Genomic DNA, 22,048 nt, shown 5'->3' on the forward strand with positions numbered 1-22,048 from the left:
AAATAGAGGAGCCCCTAGAATTCAGGGAAGTTAACTTATCAAGAAAAATATACCCCAACAGGTAAAAATATTACATCTATCTAAAACTGACAAATTTTAATTACCATTGCTACAGTAAGAGTCCATGAAGAAATAGCTTCTATCTAATTCTTCATTAGGTCCATAATCCATGCGACAGGTCTTATTCCTATGTCTTGACTCTTGAACAGAAATACAAGAGCCCAGGAACTTGAGACCGCCTGATATGCTGTGGGCAAGCTAAAGCCACCATAGCAAACATTTTAGTTAACTGGCGGAACCTATAGGAGCCGCTGATCTCACTACGAGTGCGTCCGCACCAAAGTGCAGGAAAAAATACAGGGATGTGTTATTGCTGTCGTGGCTCGCCTAGCTAGTCTCTACACTGATTTGCAGATGGATCAAGGAGCGACTATGCTAGACCTAAATGATTGGCCTGGTCAACAGCGTGCTTTACTGGCCGGGCATCAGTTCAAGCGACCTTCTATCTGACAGATGATTCGTGCCATCCCGACGCACTGCGAACTAGTATCGATAGGTAAAGCAGAGTCGTGGAATGCATTGTATTAACAAGCGTGAGTGGGAAAGGCCTATGAGATCTACTTCAAGCTGAGAATTCTCCCTTTTAGCTGACCGATAATTGAAAATATGAATAGGTAACATTCTTTTCAAGAGAATTCGGCATCAGCAAAAGCAAACCAGACAGACAGGGTTGTCAAGAACGAGAATACAAAGGATCGATATCCTTCGATTTCAAGGACCACCGATCCCAAGGACCAGTTCTTGCATGTAGGGCGCGAACCCACCAATGGGATCCACAGGCCGGTGTGGTCTGAGTGATAACGGCGGTGTGTTCCCAGACCCTTGCAATGGGAGGGGTTGAGATATGATAAATCATTTGCATTGCGCTAGGTCTATTCGGACCTGTCACGACGTCATGATCATGGGACATCAACTCACAGTGACAGCGGGAAAGAGAAGCATGGTGATAAACGTACGTGACTCAAGGATGGACAGACTAACTACGGATAGGTAGTTAACTAACATCCGCATGAATGCCTAAGCCAATTGCATGTGCAGTCGAGGGTGGAGCAGCCCTAACTTTCGATGTATCTCGATCACTCTGAGATGGTTGATTCAGGCCCATATATCCGGATCGACGACTAGTGAATTAATCAGCATGCATCATTGTTACCGAAAAGCGAGGAAACCTCGCCCCGTTGGAAATCAATGTGGATTCACTGGGCTTGGAAAGATTAGAAATTACAATGAGGGGGGTAGCCCAATGAGCCAATTGTTGCGGTGAGATCAGGCTAGGCGAAACATGGAAGAGGAAGCGAGAATAGAACCGAACGATGGATAGGATAATATGATAGATCGCATCCTGAATCAGGTGCGGGTCTTCGGGAGAGAACGGCAACGCGAGAACGCACGGGGGAACTGGAAACAAGCGTATGAATAAACGAATGCCAAATGTATGGGTTTGGGTTCGGAGACTTTGCAGGGTCCGGTGCAAAAGGTTCCGAGACCCATATATACAGAAACAGAAACTAGTTAAGAAGATGACTCATTTCTATCAGTCATCAACATTTGAATACGGTGGAAGCTCATGCCATGGTTCGTGGACTCTTACTATGACCACGGAACTCCGATGCTACTGAAATGAAGTTGAATGTCAGGGTAGAATCCCGACAGAGCTGTTTATGAGAGTTATTTCCCGTTATTTCCAACAGCTTTAGCGTCACCAAAAATGAGAAGAGACTGGGAATTCCCGATCGGGGCGCGACTGGAGTACGTATCCCGGATGGAGTACTAGGTTAGTACCTCGACTAGTGTGTACGATTCTCAGAATCCTCTGTATACGATAGGTACCGCGGAGACTACGAGGACTGCACGGTTTCAGACGGATAAGTCAGCGGAATCATCCCCGGCCATTCTCGACTTCAAAAGTTCAGATCCTCTCTCTTTCACACATCCGTCAATCCTGCAGCCAAACAACACGCCAAGAGTCCAGATATCCTGTCATGCATAAGCAGCTCTCCTAAACCCCTTCGAGAGCTTATCTCCGTTTCCACCACAAATATTGTGGTAGACCCAAGGATCGGGACAATCGATCTTTGACTCTGAGTCAATTCGACTCATGGGGCCCACTCACGATCCACTCGAGCTCCTTCGCACCTCGTTTTCACTTTATCCCCGATTTACTGGGCTGCTGTCCTTGACCGGCCGGATGGTAAGCCTCTTGCCGTGCTCTCTGATTGATTGGTTTATTCCGTCTGGTCTTTCTTCTCCGTCCATTGCCAAATCTGACAAATCCACCAGATTTTTTTCCGTATTGCCCCCTCGGACTTAATAATGGAGACAACACTGTATATCCATTATGCAATGGCCATCTTGGTTATAAAGCTTCCTTTGTCACTTTTTGCTTTTTACTTTCTCCCCTCTTGCTTTGTGATCGATCAGCGGTGTGATACCGTCTTCACTCCGTGTAATAGCGCAAGACCCCCTCTTTTTTTTTTTCTTTGTCTGAATTCGTTTAATGTCTTCTATTTCTCAATAGCTGTATATATTAATATACCCCCATATATACTATTGCATTCCCCCTCGTTCACTTGCAAGAAAACCCAGGGTAATTCTCCGGATTCTCTATCATAACCTATATATCTCTAGTACATCAACTGGGAATCTACTACAGTCGCCGATTCTCACTGGCAGCGGATAAGGGCTTTACCACAATATGATTGACGAAGCTCGTCAGTCCGAGGCCTCATCCAGCGGGCCAATGGCGGCACAGGAGCCTCAACACAACCATGCCGTGGCCTCAAATCCCACGCTATCGTCAACCGCGTCCAGTGTAACGGAACTGTCGGCCGAGGAACGGTGGGGGGAGAAGGAGAACGGAGACACCGTATCTCGCAGAGGTGCAATGGAGGAGTTTGAGGAGATGAGGAGAGAAGTGACCCGGCTCAGTCTTCACCAAACTCGATCCACTGCCAGGGCACGTCGAGCAAGCCAACCCCGGGATGAAGAGAAAGCGTTTGAGGAGGTGGGATCCGCTGCGGACGAAGACTACCAAGGGGGATTTGATCTCAGCGAGTTCTTAATGGGCGGGCATCTCGAACGACGCACAACAGCCGGTGAACCAGCGAAGAAAGTGGGCGTCGTGTTCAAAAATGTGACCGTGAAAGGCGTGGAGACGGGGGCTTCCTTCGTTCGGACCCTACCTGACGCCGTCGTAGGCACTTTCGGGCCTGACCTGTATAAGCTTCTCTGCCGGTTCATTCCGCAGCTTCACTTTGGCAAGCCACCTCCGGTGAGAGATCTGCTTCATGATTTCAGTGGCGCCGTCCGCGAGGGAGAGATGATGCTAGTGCTGGGCAGGCCGGGAGCGGGCTGTTCAACCTTTCTGAAGGCCATCGCAAATGACAGGGCCGCATTTGCAGGGGTGGAGGGTGACATCAACTATGGTGGCCTCTCCGCCGAAGAGCAGCATAAGCATTTCCGCGGTGAGGTCAACTATAACCAGGAAGATGACCAGCACTTCCCAAACCTCACCGTCTGGCAAACACTGAAATTCTCCTTGATCAACAAAACCAAGAAACATGACAAGGCCAGTATCCCGATCATCATCGATGCTCTGTTGAGAATGTTTGGTATCACTCATACGAAGAATACTCTGGTTGGCAATGAGTACGTCCGTGGTGTGTCTGGTGGAGAGAGAAAGCGTGTCAGTATTGCCGAGACGCTTGTCACCAAATCCTCAGTGGTCTGTTGGGACAACTCTACCAGAGGGCTGGATGCCAGCACTGCCTTAGATTACGCCAAGTCTCTTCGCATCATGACCGATGTCAGCAAACGGACTACGCTGGTTACGCTCTACCAAGCAGGGGAGAGTATCTACGAGTTGATGGACAAAGTCATGGTCATCGACTCGGGCCGGATGCTCTATCAAGGACCTGCTAATGAGGCCAAGCAGTACTTCTTGGACCTTGGCTTCTATTTTCCCGAACAGTCTACCACCGCCGATTTCCTGACCTCACTCTGTGACCCGAACGCTCGCCAGTTCCAGCCCGGTCGCGAAGCTTCAACGCCAAAGACCCCGGAAGAACTTGAGAGCGTCTTCAAACAAAGCAATGCATACAAGCGAATCTGGAATGATGTTTGCAACTACGAAAAGCTGCTTCAGGATACCAACCAGGAAGACACCCGTCAGTTCCAGAAAACAGTGGCTCAATCTAAGAGTAAAACTGTTTCGAAGAAATCCAGTTACACCGTTTCTATCGTCCGGCAGGTCGCAGCCTGCGTGCGGCGCGAGTTTTGGTTGCTATGGGGTGACAAGACTTCTCTTTACACCAAGTATTTCATTATCATCTCCAACGCCCTGATCGTCTCTTCTCTCTTCTACGGTGAATCGTTGGATACAAGTGGCGCCTTCTCGCGTGGAGGCGCATTGTTCTTCTCGATTCTCTTCCTGGGATGGTTGCAACTGACAGAGTTGATGCCTGCTGTTACCGGACGTGCAATCGTTGCGCGTCACAAGGACTATGCCTTCTACCGACCATCTGCGGTGGCGTTAGCTCGAGTGGTGGTAGATTTCCCGGCCATCTTTTGCATGGTTGTCCCTTTCACCATCATCGTCTATTTCATGTGTGGTCTCGATGTCACTGCTTCCAAGTTTTTCATCTATTTCTTGTTTGTCTACACGACGACGTTCTGCATTACATCGCTATATCGTATGTTTGCGGCGCTTTCCCCAACCATTGACGATGCGGTTCGATTCAGTGGTATCGCACTGAATGTGTTGGTCTTGTTCGTCGGTTACGTTATCCCGAAGCAAGGCCTCATCGACGGCTCGATTTGGTTCGGGTGGCTTTTCTATGTAAATCCAATCGCGTATAGCTACGAAGCAGTCCTGGCTAATGAATTTTCTGATCGCAACATGGAATGTTCACCCTCCCAACTGGTTCCCCAGGGTCCAGGGGTGGATCCAAGATACCAGGGTTGTGCACTCACAGGATCTCGCCTTGGGGAGACATCTGTGAGCGGAAATCAATATTTGGATACGACATTCCAGTTCACCCGGCATCACCTGTGGCGCAACTTCGGTGTGGTCATTGCTTTCACTGTCCTTTACTTATTGGTCACCGTTCTGGCCGCCGAATTCTTGTCCTTCGTCGGTGGAGGCGGCGGTGCGTTGGTCTTCAAGCGCTCTATCCGCGCCAGGAAGCTGAAGACGCAGAATCATAAAACAAGTGACGAAGAGGGAGTTCGGAATGTGACCGATGCCGCTGCCTTGTCGCGTGGAGAGGCGAAATCTTCCGGCGATTCCGAGACCTTTAATCGTCTCTCATCTAGCGATCGAATCTTCACTTGGTCAAATGTTGAATATACAGTGCCGTATGGCAGTGGGACTAGGAAGCTGCTTAATGGGGTCAATGGGTACGCAAAGCCAGGACTCATGATTGCTTTAATGGGGGCATCTGGAGCAGGCAAGACGACGCTTCTCAACACCTTGGCTCAGCGTCAGAAGATGGGAGTGGTTAGCGGTGACATGCATGTTGATGGCCATCCTCTTGGAGCTGATTTCCAAAGAGGCACTGGGTTTTGCGAACAGATGGATCTTCATGACAATACAGCCACCATCCGGGAAGCCCTTGAATTTTCGGCACTTCTCCGTCAGGACAGGAACACCCCTCGGCAGGAGAAGCTCGATTATGTGGATCAAATTGTTGACCTGTTGGAACTTGAAGATATCCAAGATGCCATCATTGGCTCTCTGAATGTCGAACAGAAGAAGAGAGTCACTATTGGTGTTGAACTGGCGGCGAAGCCCAGTCTTCTCCTATTCTTGGACGAACCGACCAGTGGCCTCGACAGCCAAGCGGCCTTCTCTATTGTGAGGTTCCTGAAGAAACTCTCTCAAGCAGGACAGGCTATCTTGTGCACGATTCACCAGCCATCTTCTATGCTGATCCAGCAGTTCGATATGATTCTTGCTCTGAACCCCGGTGGAAACACGTTTTACTTCGGACCTGTCGGTCCGGAGGGTCGCGACGTGATAAATTACTTCGCAGAGCGTGGAGTCGTTTGCCCTCCGTCGAAGAATGTTGCGGAATTCATCCTAGAAACGGCAGCAAAGACGACCAAGAGGAATGGAAAGGAACTGGATTGGAACGAGGAGTGGAGGAACTCTGAACAGCATCTCCGGGTATTGGACGAAATCCGGCACATTAGGGACGAGCGCAGTAAAATTCCAGTTGCCGAAAAGGGCGTTCAATATGAATTCGCTGCATCGACTTGGACGCAAACTGTTCTCCTCACCAAGAGAGTTTTCAAGCAGTACTGGAGAGATCCCTCCTACTACTATGGAAAACTATTCGTTAGCGTCATAATTGGTATCTTTAACGGATTTGTAAGTTTCTTGCTTTCGCTTTCCGCCGTTTTTTGCGCATTTACTGATTTGGCGTTAGACCTTCTGGATGCTGGATAACTCCATCGCCAGCATGCAAAATCGCATGTTCTCGATCTTCTTAATTATCCTGATCCCTCCCATCATCCTAAACAGCGTTGTGCCTAAATTTTACATTAACCGCGCCCTTTGGGAGGCTCGTGAATACCCAAGCCGTATATACGGCTGGTTCGCTTTCTGTACGGCAAGCATTGTTTGTGAAATTCCAATGGCAATTCTCTCCGGTCTAATCTACTGGCTCCTGTGGTACTATCCAGTCGGCTTCCCCACTGATTCAAGCACTGCTGGATACGTTTTCCTCATGACTATACTTTTCTACCTCTTCCAGGCCAGTTGGGGACAATGGATTTGTGCTTTTGCACCTTCATTCACGGTGATCTCTAATGTAAAGCTCCTCATCCTTCTTCCTGCACAAAGATACTTCAAAGATGATTAGTTTGACCCGCGTATACTGACAGTCTGATGCTATAGGTCCTTCCGTTCTTCTTTGTCATGGTCAACTTGTTCAATGGTATCGTCCGTCCCTACAGAGACTACCCGGTCTTTTGGAAATACTGGATGTACTACGTCAACCCGGTCACCTGGTGGCTCCGTGGTGTGATTTCCAGCGTGTTCCCATCGGTTACAATCGACTGCACCCCTCAGGAAACCACCCACTTTAATCCACCACCTGGATCTACCTGCGGGGAGTATGCAGGCAACTTTGTTTCCAATATCGCAGGTGCTGGAAAGCTTCGTTACCCGAACGCCACCTCGGACTGCCAATACTGCCCTTTCCTGGATGGCAAAGAGTACATGAAAACCCTCAACGTCAATGACGGCGACAAATGGCGGTGCTTCGGCATTTTCCTGGCATTTGTTATTATCAACTGGTTTCTGGTCTATTTCTTCATCTATACCGTTCGTGTCCGGGGCTGGTCCTTTGGGATGGGATATCTCTTTGGCGGTCTCGGCATGATGATTGATGGAGTGAAAAAACTTTTTTCGAAGAAGTCTGAGAAATCCCAGAATTAACTTCACATACGAGTTTTGACTATTATTCATCGGGATCCTGATTCCTTCGTCGCTCTCCCTGTTCTTCCATCATGGATACAGGGTATTAACAACCCGACGGAAAAAAATATTAGAGAAACGCTGCGAAGAATGTACAAAAACTACCACGCATTTCCATTTGGCAGATAGACAGCTTTGAGTTTTACCATATTAAATAATAGTAATTGATTAGATAGTTAAACCAATCAATCTATACCCAATTGATTGTTTACCTAAATCATATCAAACTGAGTTGTACCATGGTTTGCGATCAAGACCGTAACGAGAACCAGGAAGACAAATCGGCACAGGGACAGTATCCCGGAAAATGTCTAAGGTGTTGGCCGACTCAGCTTCCTTGCCTGTTTGGTTCGAGGACGAAGACAGTTTCTCAGGTTCAGGGTTTGTATTGTTCTTTTGATTTACCGATGTAGCAGTAGTTTGATGGCCCTTTTCCTTGTCGAGAACAAGTATGAGTACACCACACTCCCAGTTACGACAATTAAGTTTTGGCTCTTTCGTTGTCCGATCCTGGACAAGACGGCCCCTATCATAGATCAGCTGGAATTAGATTCATATTCCACCCCAGAGTACGAAGCTGGGTTGACCGTGAGGTACTTACCATGCGCTTTCTGATAGATTGGCACTTCCCACATACGCCCAGGCACGGCATTGGGTGTTGTCCTTGAAGGAAATCGGCGCATCTGGTCTCACGTAGAGGATCTAGACAGAGTCGTAGTGTAAGTACGTGGTTCTGTCCTTCTACCGGTTGATCTTACCTTATTATGCATCAACATTCCTGGTCTGGAACTCTCGCAGTCCCGTAGCACATGGCGAGGAAATTTTTGGCCCTCGTACCATTTTGATTGAAAACAGATTGTGCCGGCATAACGTGGACCACCTCGTGAATCTTTTACTGTTTTATTAGAGGGGTAGTAAACTCTGAATCTCTCCTTCCACTCCTCAGCGGTATCTTTCGAGATCAGTTGTTTCGGATCAGTACGACTCTTCGTGGAAAATGATTTGGCGGTCCGGAGGGTTAGCTCTGTCATTCCATCATCACCTGACAAGATGGTTAGCTCGAATGACTCTCTTGAGATTATGGATGAACATTTGGATAAAAGTCTACCTTGTGACGCGAGATATAAGGACCGCAAAAACTCATTGGACAAGGACCCAAGGGACGATGTCTACATATATTAGTAGGCGCTTCCTAACCCAGCATGAATTTGTGGACCTACAATGAAGTCGATGTTTACCGGCACGGAGAGCTGCTTTAACCCAAGTGCATTTACTGAACGACCCAGGCCGCAGTAACCCGTCCGTTTCCATGCATCTCCTGTATGTGAGCCGCCGCTGGAAGAAGTTAGATTTGATCGTTCATGAGAGCAGAGGAGAGATCTCACATGGTGTGAACAAAAGCAATATGCTTAGTTTGGCTGAAGTCATAGTTGTCAATCCTGGAAATGATATTATCGTGCAGGGTGCTGGCTTTCAGAAAATAAACCAAATCCTCGTAGAATATAGGTTTTAAGTTATCAGAGGATCGGTCGACTATCTTTGGAAGGTCGATTAAAAAAACAGACTAAATCCATGTTAGTGAGTGGTCAAGGAAAAGAGCTCCGCTATATTGTACATTTTCCATGACACCTCCCATCTCACCCCAGTCAAGTGCAGTCAAGTTAGCGGTCGGGACCACGATTCGGAGATATTCTTTATGAAAGAGGAGCATCAGTTTTGAGTGCATGCAATTCACCTGTGCATCCATTGGTGGGAAACATAATCTGAGGTTGTTCATAGATGCTGTCTCTGACTCGTATTGACGTTTCTTGTTTTAAGTGTCAGTTTCACTCTTAAAGCAACAACAAACCAAAAAGTCTGAATTATAAACCCACTGTAGATTCATCCTTGGCCTGCATCATCAACAATAATCGAGTGTTCTTTGTATCGAGTTTCGAAAAAAGCCACTCCATATCCCACATGAAAGAGCTCAGAACAGCCAGGTCCAGGTCGCCTTTCTGGAGAACTTCTTCAATTTTGATATCATCACCAAGTCTTGAACAAGAATATACCCATGTTTTCTTGACCACCCCAGAGGGAAATTGCACAGAAGGCCTGGAAGATGGGGTTAAAGCTGTTAATTCTTTATTAGAACCAGTTGGACCCGCATCACCAAGATTAGATGGTTCATTCTTTGTAGTTGTTAAGCTATTGACGTCCTGTTTCACATGCAGATTGAGAGGTGTCTCGGTTTTCAACTGTTTTGTTTCGCGTTCGTCAATCAAGGTGGCATGTTCAGATTTCCTTTTGGCAAGGCGAGCAAGGCGTTCTTGTTCCATCTTCATTCGATCTAAGCCCAAAACGCCCAGAGGTTGTGGTATGTTCTGTTCCTGTGGTAAAGTTATATCTTTACGCGACGAACCAGGCTTCGAATCGTGGGGCTGGCTCGCTGAAATATTATGTGCCTCCAGAGAGTCTTCTTCGTCATGTTCAAGGTCTTGTTTGGATAACTCGATTGCCCTCTGCAGGTCCTCATCATATTCATCAGAGCCTCCCGTTGCGTCGTCGTCTATATCAACCTCAATGGCTGACTTCGACTTTGGATGGATTGGTACAACTTCATCGTCATCGGTGTCACCAGTCAAATCAACGATATCCCCCTGATTCCTAGTAGGGCAATTCATGCCTTCCAAAGACGCAGCAATAGCTTCTCTGATTTCATAATCGCTTTGATCATCTGCGCTCGTATCCGGCATAGTGTTTTAGAAACCCCAGTGAGTTTTCAATAAGAGAAAGAAAGAAGGTAGAGTGAGGGATTGGAGGGAATTCCCGGCCCTTTTTTTAAGACCTCGGTTTGAGGAGCGATTTTCAAACACAAGAAGATTGTCACAGGTATAGCTAATCACGTAGTGAGGTAGTGAGGCAGCTATGTTTACGGTACGACATCGGTAGGAGACACCAGCATTAAGTGTACTATCGCCTTCATTAAGCACAAAGAGCTGCTTATAAATTGACCAGAGATAAACTGATCCTCGAGACCGTAATGGTCATGAAAGAGATGGAGATAGACATGAGATAGAAGGAGAGTTGAAATTGTACTTGATGGACACCAGTATTGTATGGTACAGTGTCACGTGTGATATTGACTTTCCTAATAGAGCGCGTTGAGGATCACGTGGTCTACGCGATGTATGGGGGTTCTTAATTATTTCGACGATTGGATTTGACCATCATAGTTGGACAAAATAAAAATAAAATAAAATAAAATAAAATAAAGAGCTCGGATTATACTCTAACAATGCTCATGTGTAGGTTGTCTGCGTGATTGTGGATTCCTAGTTGTTCTCTGGTTGTGCATTATTCTCCTATGTAAACTTCTTTACACCTACCAGTTTTAGATCGCCACAAAGGCTTTTCTATAAGAATGCATATTTTTGGCAGTTATATTTAACATTGATTAGGTAGTAACTAATACTCTTATTCGACTCCTCGTAAGCACATGATTCACGTATTTTAGACAGTACTTATGCATTGCTGGGTGTAGCAACTAGAGAGTGAAGTGTTCTATGGTAACAATAGCTAGAAGTTCTGAGAATAGGTGCGGTTTTGAGCGCAGGCAATTCTTTATGCATGTTTTCGTCCACCAATTCAACGGTCAAACAACAACATTCTCAGGCAAGGACCCCACACAAATAAGCATCGATCCCTTGCCTTGAGATACATTTTCTGCATCCTGCGAACAATGAATGTCGAGCCCGAGAAAAAGAGTGCTCCTTCTGAAAAGGGTGTGCTGTTAGAGTCTTCGTCCTTTAATCGCCTCGAGCCATCCAATCCAGGGTGAGTCCTTCCACTTCGCCGATTCACCTCTCCCGCTAATAATAATATCCAACGGCCCAGAGTCACCGTTCGTTTTTTTCCAGGAAGTAACTGATGGCCATGACGACAATGGTACAAGACTCACTCGACTTGAGGAACATGCTGGAAAGCCTAGTTATCACTACACCATTGTGTCCGAGGCTTGCAAGATTGTGAAAAGCACGCTTATCACTGGCAATCGTTATTTGCGTTGCTATCTCTATTGGTTGCCGATCGAGGTTAGATTCCAGATCTATGAAGTCTTGTTCGTCCACGATGGCAGCGCACTCGAGATCGGGAGGCTTAAGCGCACAGGGATAGCAAACTTAGCAATCCTCAGAACCTGCCACGCCATCTATCATGAAACCTCAATTGCTCTATACCATTCCCTGAGCTACCGCAAGCTCTTTCTCAGGACGTATGGCTCATTCTCCGCGGATCTCCTTCGGCGCTTGCCTAAACAATTGCCATGCTGCCGGAACAAAACTTACGAAAAGCATTTGGAGTACCCCTGCCCCGTTAGCCCATTTATGTGGAAAAGGTCGTTCGAATCGGTCGTATTTCTGCTTGGAGCAAGCGATTTCAGGGTGGCTGTGCAGCGTCGCTGGGCATTTTCAGAGTTTATCACAACGTTGAGGATGGGGGGGGGAGCCTCTGAAAATTTATTCTTTGACAATCGTTGTAACTGAAAATTGGAAGATGCCTGGCTTCAACGAAACGGACTTGGTCAAGGCCTTGCTCAGCGGAGCAATTGACTTTCTTGGAAAGCTACGCTTCCGGGGGTTCACTGAGGAGGAACGTAAATGTCTGTGTCAACTGGTTCACTCTTTGAAAATCCAGACATTACGGATCGAGCGACAAAAGAAAAAGATCCAGGGGCCGGGCTTCTCAATTTGGGTTTGTAAGTTACTGTCTCTCTTTTTCGACCTAGGCCCTTCTAAAGACACTGGAGCACGAGATCAATTATTGAAAAGAAAATATCCCGGTCAGCATTGGTGGTTTCAAGTCCGAGTCCTACAACAAGGAGTCGTTTTTCGTTTGGTGTTTTCGTCACAATAGCACTTGCAATTTGACGAGCATACAGTTGACCAACTGTTTCATGTTCAGGAATTCGACCCCCGAGCAGTGAGGTGGCAGTGAGGCTGCTCAGTGGAAGAAGACCGTCATCTGCAGATTCCGAGATAGTATGAGATCCCTCCGTTCCAGGATTTCTATTCTCCAACGGTACATGTAGCTTGGAAACCAGTCAGTTAAGGACATGGAGGATCAGTTAAGGACAACATACCCAATGACCAAGACGTCCCTTTTGTGAGACAGTTACCAAGATCCTATCACTGAAGTTCACGCACATGACATCTGTTTGTATCATATTAACAACTCCAGAAGCCTTCTTTGTGGCAGCGGGGAATGGAAGGTTTAATGGCTCTTGGAGTAAGTTGAGATTAAATAGATCAGCCATGATGGAAGTTTCTTTGGGAGGATGTATGTAATCATCCACAGTTTCAGTGACAGATAAATGCATTCCAAAGCACCATCCGTTGGTGGGGTGGAAGTAATTGGTAGAAGTAGTTTCAGTGGTGAGTGTAGTCTCACCGCCTTGGTGTAGAATCTCACCGCCGCCCGATTTTTTTTCCTTTGCTCCACCGTCAACAGTGAGAATCCAACCTCAGTTTGACCTTCTATCTGGACCTTTGTCTTTGTCATTAGGTAGAAATACAGAGATCCAGATTCTGTAACCATGCCCAAATTTGTACCCCGCCAACGAAAGCAAAAACACAGAGAAAAAAATGCGGTGCTAAACACTTCGGTGGACACCAATGCCGCCGAGATATTGCCCGTATCCAACAGTGACAAGGAAGCAAAACGACAGCATCTTCGAGAGGAATTGAGAGCGCAACATGCAACCATCTCGTCAAAGAAACAAAAGCGTTTGGATAAATATATTGTAAGTTATAGCCTTCCATAAAATCCGAATCTACGACAGTCCCCTTTCTGACCATCTGCCTAGGAAACTAAACTCAAGAAAGAAGAAAATCTTGAGCTGCTCAAAAAGCTCGCAAAATCCAAAACAGATACTACAGCACTGCAAAGCTCAAAGGAGCTAGGAAAGCGCAAAAGAAATGATGAGCGCAGCAAGGCCTTGGCTCCTGCAGTTGCTCAAGACCGCAGTACCCAGCCGGAACTATCAGACGATGACAGCGATGATTCACTTCCTCCATACAAAATAATGCCCACCGAAACAGCTACTCAGCCTGCAGCAACTGTAGCTCTTGGTAGCGGTCTAAAACGCCCTCTCGAACTGGGGTCAGATGGATTCCCTGTCCTTAAGAAGCGGAAACGAGTACCCAAAGCAAAGCAGATGGCGATCGCGGCACAAGAGTTACCATGGGAAGGATTTGATTCGGATTCGGACGAGGGGCAAAATGTTAGATCTTCCGCAAGCTTGGAGAGTGAAGATAAAAAGGATAAGAGTATGGATGAAAGCGACGATACCCAGGAGCCAGTAGAAGAAACGTCAGATGATGACGATAGTGATGAGGAGGACGAAGATGACGAAGATTGGGATGAATCAAGCGAACAGCCTCATCAGTCCGCATTTAAGGCTTGGGCAAGGCAACAGATCAACGAGGCCGTAGGCTTCAAGCCTACTACGAGCCCAATCGTGTCCGAAGGGTTAACAATCATCCCGGAATCCAAAAAGCCAGCTAAAAACACCGTTTTTGCGGAGGAACCTCTTCCCCCAGAGCTCCAGGTAACCCAGGGAAACCCTAGCCGGAAGGCCTTCAGTGTCCAGGTCGATCGCACGGAAGAAATACAGAACGCACGTTTGGGGTTACCTGTAGTAGGAGAAGAACAAAAGATCATGGAGGCAATCCACAACAATTCTGTCATTGTAATATGGGGAGCTACTGGAAGTGGAAAAACCACGCAATTGCCACAGTTTCTGTTTGAAGCCGGTTTTGGAAATCCTGACAGCCCAAATCCAGGCATGATCGCAGTGACGCAACCACGCAGAGTTGCTACTGTTAGTATGGCGAAACGCGTGGGTGATGAATTGGGCCAGTTTTCCGACCACGTCTCCTACCAGATTCGGTTCGAGAGCACAGTATCCAAGAAAACGGCAATCAAGTTCATGACCGATGGTATCCTCATCCGAGAGATTGCCGAGGACTTTTCTCTGAGCAAATATTCCATAATTGTGATCGACGAAGCCCACGAGCGGAGCGTCAATACAGATATTCTCATTGGAATGGTAAGCCGTATTGTCGAGTTGCGGAAAACCATGAGCGAAGAAGACCCCTCCGTCAAGCCCCTTAAACTCGTAGTGATGTCGGCAACTTTACGCATTTCCGATTTCACTCAAAACAAGAGTCTTTTCCGACAGGGACCGCCTCCTTTGGTCCAGGCGGAAGGCCGCCAGTACCCCGTCACCGTACACTTTTCTAGAAGGACTCATCGCGATTACGTCGATGAGATGTTCCGGAAAGTCTCAAGGGGCCACCGTAAGCTGCCTTCCGGAGGCATGCTGGTTTTCCTGACAGGGCAGAACGAGATACGACATCTTTCGAAGCGACTGAAGCAGGCGTTCAAACCTACGCAGCGAGGTGATGTTGCTCAAGCCAAAGTGCAACTCTCAGCGAACGATGCACCGCTTGAAGCGGAAGACCTCGATATAGGTGGGACCGACTTATCTCTATCCAACCTTGCGGACGAGGGCGAAGACAGTGATTTTGAGATTACTGGTCTCGATGACCCGGAGATAGATGAAGGTTTCGATCTGGGAGAGGAAGCAATGAACTCGTCTACTCGCGTCCATGTGTTGCCGTTATACTCTCAGCTTCCTACAAAGGAGCAGTTGAGAGTCTTTGAAACACCACCCGAGAGCTCACGTCTCATCGTTTTAGCTACCAATGTAGCCGAGACCAGTCTTACAATTCCAGGCATCAAATACGTGTTTGACTGTGGGCGAGCTAAGGAGAAACAGTACGATTTGTCCACGGGGGTACAGAAGTTTCAAGTCAACTGGATTAGCAAGGCCAGTGCGAACCAAAGAGCTGGACGGGCTGGTAGAACTGGGCCGGGCCACTGCTATCGACTCTATTCGTCCGCCGTTTACGAAGGCGAATTTTCCGAATACACTGATCCTGAGATTCTACGGACGCCCATTGAAGGTGTCGTTCTTCAGATGAAGAGCATGGGTCTACACAACGTTATCAACTTCCCCTTCCCAACTCCCCCTAGTCGTCAGGGTTTGACCAAAGCAGAAAAGCTGCTCAAAAATCTTGGTGCACTCTCAACCGTGGGAAATATCACTCAAACCGGACGTCACCTGTCTACGTATCCTTTGTCCCCGAGGTTCGGGAAAATGCTACAGATCGGCCACCAGCACGGCTGTATGCCTTATGTTATCGCCCTTGTTGCGGCCTTAGCAGTGGGTGACCTGTTTGTGCCCGAAAATCAGATCGATCCTACACCGGCCAAGGGCGATGATGAGAGAGAAGGCGTCTACACAAACTCGGATCGACTGGAAGACACGGCCAGGGAACAACGCCACAAGGACTACGCTCGAGTCCACCGACTTTTCAGCAAACATGATGATACAGCAGATGCCCTGAAAACTCTGTCCGCCGTCTGTGCATATGGTTATGCATCTGATGGAGATGCATTCTGTGAAAAGATGTTCCTCCGCGCCAAAGCGTTTAAGGAGGCCACCCAACTGCGGAGTCAGTTAACGGATATTGTGCGGGCCAACAACCCGGCCCTTATATCCGCCTACCAGGCACGATTGCCCGAACCAACCGAGAAGCAAGTGAAAGCGCTGAAGCAAATAGTTGCGGCCGGTTTTATTGACAATGTTGCGATCCGCGCTGACCTGGCACCTGTTCCGCCTGAAATGGCACGGACACCGAAAAGGGCAATTGATGTTCCATACATCACGCTCCTCAGCTCCCGCGAAGGACCAGCCGTAGAGCTCAATGAGAAGGCGGTTTTCGTGCACCCGTCTTCGTTAATTGCGCGCCTCTCTCCCAAAGAAATGCCTCAATACATCATTTACTCTCACTTGCAGCAATCGACGCCGTCGGCTGTATCCGACCAGTCGTCAAAGATTCGAATGTATCCTCTTGTTGTGCCAAGTGGTTTGCAGCTCTCGGCCATTGCGCAAGGAACACCGCTTATTGAATACGGCAAGCCAATTGGGAAGATTGAGGAGATCGCCGGAGTTCCACCGCGACGAGCTTGTTGGGTGATTCCTTCTCTGGTGGGCGAGACTGGCCGTATGGGATGGCCCTTACCAGCCAAGAAGGTGATTCAGAGGAAAGATCCTAAACACGGATGGGTGATTGAGAAGCTTAATGCTTAAAAAATTCTGTATATAAACATGTCCAGTAAAGTATATCATATTGGCTCTGACCAATGTCCCGAGGGTATAACGCAGTATCCAACAAACTCCCGTAAGGTGATTGATTGAGCTCCCATTAATCTCTAGTAATTAATCCCTATGTAGTATGTACAATTTGCTTATGATGCCCATGGAAAGCATTTCCAACCCAGACTCCCAGCGCCAAAGACTAAACTCCAAAACGTTTTCAGCGACTTGGAACCTTCAACCCTAATTAAACGAGCGAGCGAGAGAGATTAATACCGCTCACGAGTCCAATCCCGTCTCCTCCCGTCCGAATACCCTCGTCCACTAGATAATTCCCCCGTCTCCTTATCCTCTTTAATGCCCAACGCCTTCCGAAGCCGTTCACTCTCCTCGATCTTCGCTTCTGCCTGCTCATGAACCTGATACGACTTGAACTGTCTTCGCTCCTTGGGCGGCAAAAAATCCCGACCACCTAATCGTACTCCTCCTTTCTTACCACGACCAGCATCCTCCTCCGAACCTGAATAATCATGATTACCCTGTTGACCATTCCTCGCCTCGTCGTCAGCCTCCTCCATCTCCAACAACAGTTTCTCCCGTAGCGCCTCACATCGCTCGTCGATCTCCTCCTCTGATAGGATTTTCTTCTCTTCCCTGTGTCCGTCTCCGTCCTTCTCTGCCTCCTTCTTTCCATTTCCCTGCTGCTCCACTTCTATCCGTTCGTTCTCATCTTCTAATCTTTCCCGCTCCTCCATCACCTTCACTTCAATCACGCGTCGTCGATCGTGCTCCAGGATCTGCTTATCCGGCTGTCGCTGCTTGAATGGTCGGCCTAGTTCGCCAGCTGAGCTCGATACCGGCGGATATGGTGCCCCGTACCCTGCGTTGCGCGGTTTCACGAATGCATAGTTCCGTTGCACGTAGCCGGATGTGCCACTTCCTCTGGGAGTGGAGAGACCGACGTTGGAAGACATGTGCGTTGGGCTTTGTGGAATCAAAAATAAAGGTCTTCCAAGGGAGCTGGAGGGGAATCAGAGACTGGGAGGAGATCGGTATGATAAAAAATAAACAAGTTGTATAGGTAGGCAGCGGTTGAAGAATTCATTTGCATGACAGTTGGAGATGAGAGGGAGTGGCTGGCATCACGTGGCGATACCGATAACCGACCTAGTCTTATCACCTGACAAGTAATACTCCCATTAGCCACAAATAAAACTACAAGAAAAGTGGTACGTAAACTCCAACTTCCAAGGAAAATCAATCCAAAAGTTACAATATACATTCAAATATCTATAGCAATAGAACAGATCATCCATCGCTACAAGAAATGCAGTAACACTTTTGATTCAATTGACTGTATACCGACAAGCAAAGCCTCTCTAGATGCACCAGGCAATCCCATATTTCACCCCTATTTCCAGATCTTCCCATATGTCCAAGGCCTCAATTTGCGAGCTTTTGGAATAATCCCGGTATCCTCTGTTCACTAACTAAGACGCTGACCCTCATATTTGGACAAAGAGAAAGAATAGAACCAGCAATCAATAGGGAGACGTGTCCTCATTTTCGTAACATTGAACTTCCGACAAAGATAAATGAAGAAGAAAGCCATGGACAAATTAAAACCGTAGGAAAGTTCAAAAGGATAAAAAAGTGATGAACACGGAAGAAAAAGAAACCAGAACAAGATCCCGCCGTGACCCTTGCTTTTACGCCATCATGCCAGTATGAAAAGAGGCAGAAAAGTAATACCCTTGGTAACTCATTTATCCCTCGGAATCTCAGTATGTATACGCCCTGATTAATGATAATTTTTGGTAAAAAGGGTGGCGTTAATAAAAAAAAAAAAGTAAGGTAAAAAAATTTAGACAGTAGAAGCAAGAAAGGTGTTAAATGACAGCTGTCTAGGCAGTGCCATTAATCTTGACAGGCGCAGTTGGCGTTGCATCAGCCGACTCCGACTCTGCCAGAGGAGTCACTGTGCTTTTATCAGCACTCTTGGTTTCGACCGAACCGTCTGCATTGGCTTGAGAGTCTGTCGGAGGTGGCGTGGGCGGTGCCGCTCCAACAACAGGCGCTCGGGCACTCTCAACTGCACTCACAGAGCGTTTAGACGGTTGAGGAGACGACTTGTGAGAATTAGGAGGGGTCGTGGATGAGGAGGTGTGGGCAGTGAGAGGGCCGCTTGAGGGAATGTTGCTGTCGTAGACCAATTTTTCGATGGCTACAATCTGCTTGCCATAGCTATATTTCTTCATGTGACAGAGTGCCGGTTTAATTTCTTCCACAAGCGACTCTCGCTCAGCTCCCTTCAGCTGACCCAATATCTTTTCTGCGGAGGACTTAGCACATACAAGCTATGAAACAGTGGGGGAAGCAATAGGCACTCACGAATCACATAGTTGCCATACTGGTCACGAATCAGCTCAGCCAAGTGGTCTTCACCTTTTTCGTCGGGAGTCGTCAACATCGTAATTATTTGCCGACGCTGGGAGCGTTCTCCAAAATCTATACTCTTCTCAACAACATTGCTGGCAAACTTGTGCCTGGAGAACATTATCAATTCCTTCATGACTTTCGCGATCATTCGAGAACGGTCCGACTCCTCGCCATTCTCGATGACGTGCTGAATCACGTAGTTCCCAAATTGGTCCGGAATAAGTCTACTAGTGGCGGTGTGCAGTTCCGACAATATCGCCTGCCGATCCTCTTCCTTGCAATGTTCAAGCATCCGCTGGATAACACGGCATCCGTAGGGATGGGTCGCGAGTTTTTCCACTTGCCCGATGAAGGAGTTAATAATAAACTGTACGTGTTCGGATGGAACTCGTTCGATGGCTTTCTGGATCACATGGTTGCCGTTCTGATCCCGGACACACCGAAGCACATGGTTCTCGAGTTCCTTGACCATGGATGCTTGCTGGTCGGTAAGAATATGCTCTAACGCCTGCTCTTGCATTAGTTACTAAAGTCCCAGATGCCATGGGCTAAACTTACCTTTTGTACCACCCGACATCCATACATCTGAAGGGATAAAGTCAAGATATGTCCTTTCATCTGGTTCGCCAGGATTTTCTTCTGTGTCTGATTGCCATGTTCGAAAAGCTTCTGTACAACGTAGTTGCCAAACACGTCTGTCATCAATTGCAAGCTGTCACCCTGAATTTCGCGGAACACTTGTTCCTTTTCGTCGCTATTAGCAGTTTCTAGCTTTTGTTGAATGAACCGAGACCCATGCTGGTCACCGCTGAACTCAACAATATAATTATATATGTCCTGCAAATATTAGTTAGCTCGCCGTAGCATCAACAGGGGTATACTCATGGAAATAATTACCTTAAGCTCGTACCGCTTGTTACCCTTGCTATTGGCGCGGAATTCCTCTAATACATGGCTTCTAACGGTTTGCGAAGGGTCGTGATCACGATGGCCCCTGGAAACGAGGGCCGCAGCACCAAGGTGCGCGACCGGGTAAAACCCGGGAATATTATTTAACCCCGCTGCTTGATAACGCGAAACTTCGTAGGCAGGCTGGAACGGCGGCAGTCGTAGAGGGTTAGAAGATTGTTGGGAGGTATCATGCTCCGTGGCTATACCCCGCAGGCGCCGATCAAATGCCACGGCCTGGTTGTCTGATAAACGGCTGCCAGAGGTGTTCCGGAAGTGGGGGCCAGACAGTTGCCCACCATCAAGAGTTTGATGAAAGGGACTTTCCATCCGTGGGTACTCTGTTGGGGAGATCGGACCGTCACCAACCCGGGATCTGGTAGCCGGGTAACCTACTGGCAAATCAGGTGCGCTGTCATTTGTGTAAGTAGTCACGTTCTGATAATTGCCCTCGTCACTAGGACCTTGATATCTCAAACGTTGGAGTGAGCTGTCCAACGATGGATGGGACAAGTATGTTGGCCGCTTTGAACCCGAGTGCGGCCCAAAGCCGCCTTCAGCCACCTGAAGCTTGCTCAAGCCGGCGTTGATGTCAACTGGGTTGTTTCCGTATCGTCCCTCAAAGCCTTGGCTTTCCGAATGGAAAGATGGGTACGATGAATGGGCAGGCCGCTGAGCCGTAAAAGACGTAGAGTTGTGAGATGAATGTGCATAGGCGTTGCGGTTTAACGTTTGAGAGGCAGAATCAGGTAGGGTTTGAGGTATTGAGGACATCGCCATAGCACTTGTGACCCCGATGTCATCGGCCCTTGCACTGTCGAGTGGGCTCGAGAGCCCAGATCTCATCGGAAACCCTGTGCCAACATGGCTGCCTCCGAAAGTAGTTGTTCCAGCATGTCGTCTGCCATCAGTAACCCTGGATCCGCCAATAGGACCAACTGGAAGCCCCTCTCCTGCAACTGGAAAGCTCTCTGGTCCGCTATGTAGAAATGACGTGTGATTCGCTGTCGTGCCGATTCCAGATGCTCGCGGTAGTGGGAAATAGGATGAATCGCTCGTCTCCGGAAGAGCAGCCGCACTTCTCTCAGAGGCCCGGGTCTGGATCGGTGATGTAGCCATGCCGGTGTTGGGTGCTCTAGATAGAGCAGCAGAGGGCGTTTTCACGTGGCCCCAGAAAGCATTCGAGCGACCATTCCAACCATCCGACTCCGAAGACGACAACAAAGAACTTGAACCCGCCTTGCCTTCTAAAGCTGTGTCTGCGATCTGTTGGTCTGCTCCATTACGGTTAGCGTCCCCCGTCTCCATCAATACCAATCCACACCGCCTCTTACCTGCCAAATTATCTCCCCAAATATTAGTGTTCCAGCTCGACTGAGCGCCGAATTGGCCCATATTTGTAGCAGTCCCTCGAGTTCGCTCACTATTCGTATTGAATCCTCTGCTTGATCGCACCTACATTATACTTGTTAGTCAATGATCCACCAGTTACATCAGCCATGCCATGTACCACGTCTGTATTGTTTGCTGCCATAGCGGCCATTTCACTAGCCGCTGGGACAGGTGGCAATGATGATTAAGCTGTATAACCTCCCACAAGAAAGGACACTTCAGACCTCTATTCAATGGTTTTTCACAGATATTATCCTCTCCTTCTCAGCGTGATAGAAGGCGTAAGGAGACGATACCGGGGAAGTTACGAGGACGATGGAAAACTTAGCTGCACCAACACCAGTCATGTGGTCAGTCAAATTCCGAACAAAATCGAGCCAATATTTTTTTTTCTGAGCCAGAATATCTAACTCACCAGAAGAGAAATTCGTGGTAAGATCAGAGATCCTCAAAAATACCGACAAAGGGATGGAAAATAAGAAGACTTGGGAGAGGGGGAGAATATGTTTTTTCCCCTCTTTCTTAGT

At 47.8% G+C, this 22,048-nt stretch overlaps 6 protein-coding genes across 6 annotated transcripts; 2 read left to right on the forward strand and 4 right to left on the reverse strand.

Annotated features, from left to right (window-relative positions):
* Window positions 1-2,755: 2,755 nt before the first annotated feature.
* On the forward strand, window positions 2,756-7,501 carry atrF (ABC drug exporter AtrF; the record flags this gene model as incomplete). Its single annotated transcript, XM_033574613.1, has 3 exons — window positions 2,756-6,430; window positions 6,489-6,860; window positions 6,959-7,501. 3 exons carry the CDS (start codon window positions 2,756-2,758, stop codon window positions 7,499-7,501), a joined length of 4,590 nt encoding a protein of 1,529 aa, XP_033422631.1.
* Window positions 7,502-7,762: 261 nt separating this feature from the next.
* On the reverse strand, window positions 7,763-10,275 carry ATNIH1004_010037 (uncharacterized protein; the record flags this gene model as incomplete). Its single annotated transcript, XM_033574614.1, has 8 exons — window positions 7,763-8,066; window positions 8,142-8,242; window positions 8,299-8,582; window positions 8,649-8,709; window positions 8,761-8,875; window positions 8,926-9,104; window positions 9,156-9,347; window positions 9,415-10,275. 8 exons carry the CDS (start codon window positions 10,273-10,275, stop codon window positions 7,763-7,765), a joined length of 2,097 nt encoding a protein of 698 aa, XP_033422632.1.
* A 2,036-nt stretch (window positions 10,276-12,311) lies between these two features.
* ATNIH1004_010038 (uncharacterized protein) lies at window positions 12,312-12,833 on the reverse strand (the record flags this gene model as incomplete). Its single annotated transcript, XM_033574615.1, has 2 exons — window positions 12,312-12,608; window positions 12,660-12,833. 2 exons carry the CDS (start codon window positions 12,831-12,833, stop codon window positions 12,312-12,314), a joined length of 471 nt encoding a protein of 156 aa, XP_033422633.1.
* A 279-nt stretch (window positions 12,834-13,112) lies between these two features.
* On the forward strand, window positions 13,113-16,736 carry ECM16 (ATP-dependent RNA helicase ECM16; the record flags this gene model as incomplete). The annotated part of the gene is made up of 2 exons (XM_033574616.1): window positions 13,113-13,319; window positions 13,383-16,736. The coding sequence occupies 2 exons, from the start codon at window positions 13,113-13,115 to the stop codon at window positions 16,734-16,736; spliced, it is 3,561 nt and encodes a 1,186-aa protein (XP_033422634.1).
* A 275-nt stretch (window positions 16,737-17,011) lies between these two features.
* On the reverse strand, window positions 17,012-17,716 carry cwc21 (U2-type spliceosomal complex subunit CWC21; the record flags this gene model as incomplete). Its single annotated transcript, XM_033574617.1, has 1 exon — window positions 17,012-17,716. One exon carries the CDS (start codon window positions 17,714-17,716, stop codon window positions 17,012-17,014), a length of 705 nt encoding a protein of 234 aa, XP_033422635.1.
* A 930-nt stretch (window positions 17,717-18,646) lies between these two features.
* Window positions 18,647-21,663, reverse strand: PUF3 (mRNA-binding protein PUF3; the record flags this gene model as incomplete). The annotated part of the gene is made up of 6 exons (XM_033574618.1): window positions 18,647-19,074; window positions 19,134-19,689; window positions 19,740-20,018; window positions 20,079-21,403; window positions 21,464-21,584; window positions 21,640-21,663. The coding sequence occupies 6 exons, from the start codon at window positions 21,661-21,663 to the stop codon at window positions 18,647-18,649; spliced, it is 2,733 nt and encodes a 910-aa protein (XP_033422636.1).
* Between the last annotated feature and the right edge of the window lie 385 nt (window positions 21,664-22,048).

This window comes from Aspergillus tanneri, assembly GCF_003426965.1.
Source record: "Aspergillus tanneri strain NIH1004 chromosome Unknown AapTan_5_pilon_pilon_pilon, whole genome shotgun sequence".
Lineage (NCBI taxonomy): Eukaryota > Fungi > Ascomycota > Eurotiomycetes > Eurotiales > Aspergillaceae > Aspergillus > Aspergillus tanneri.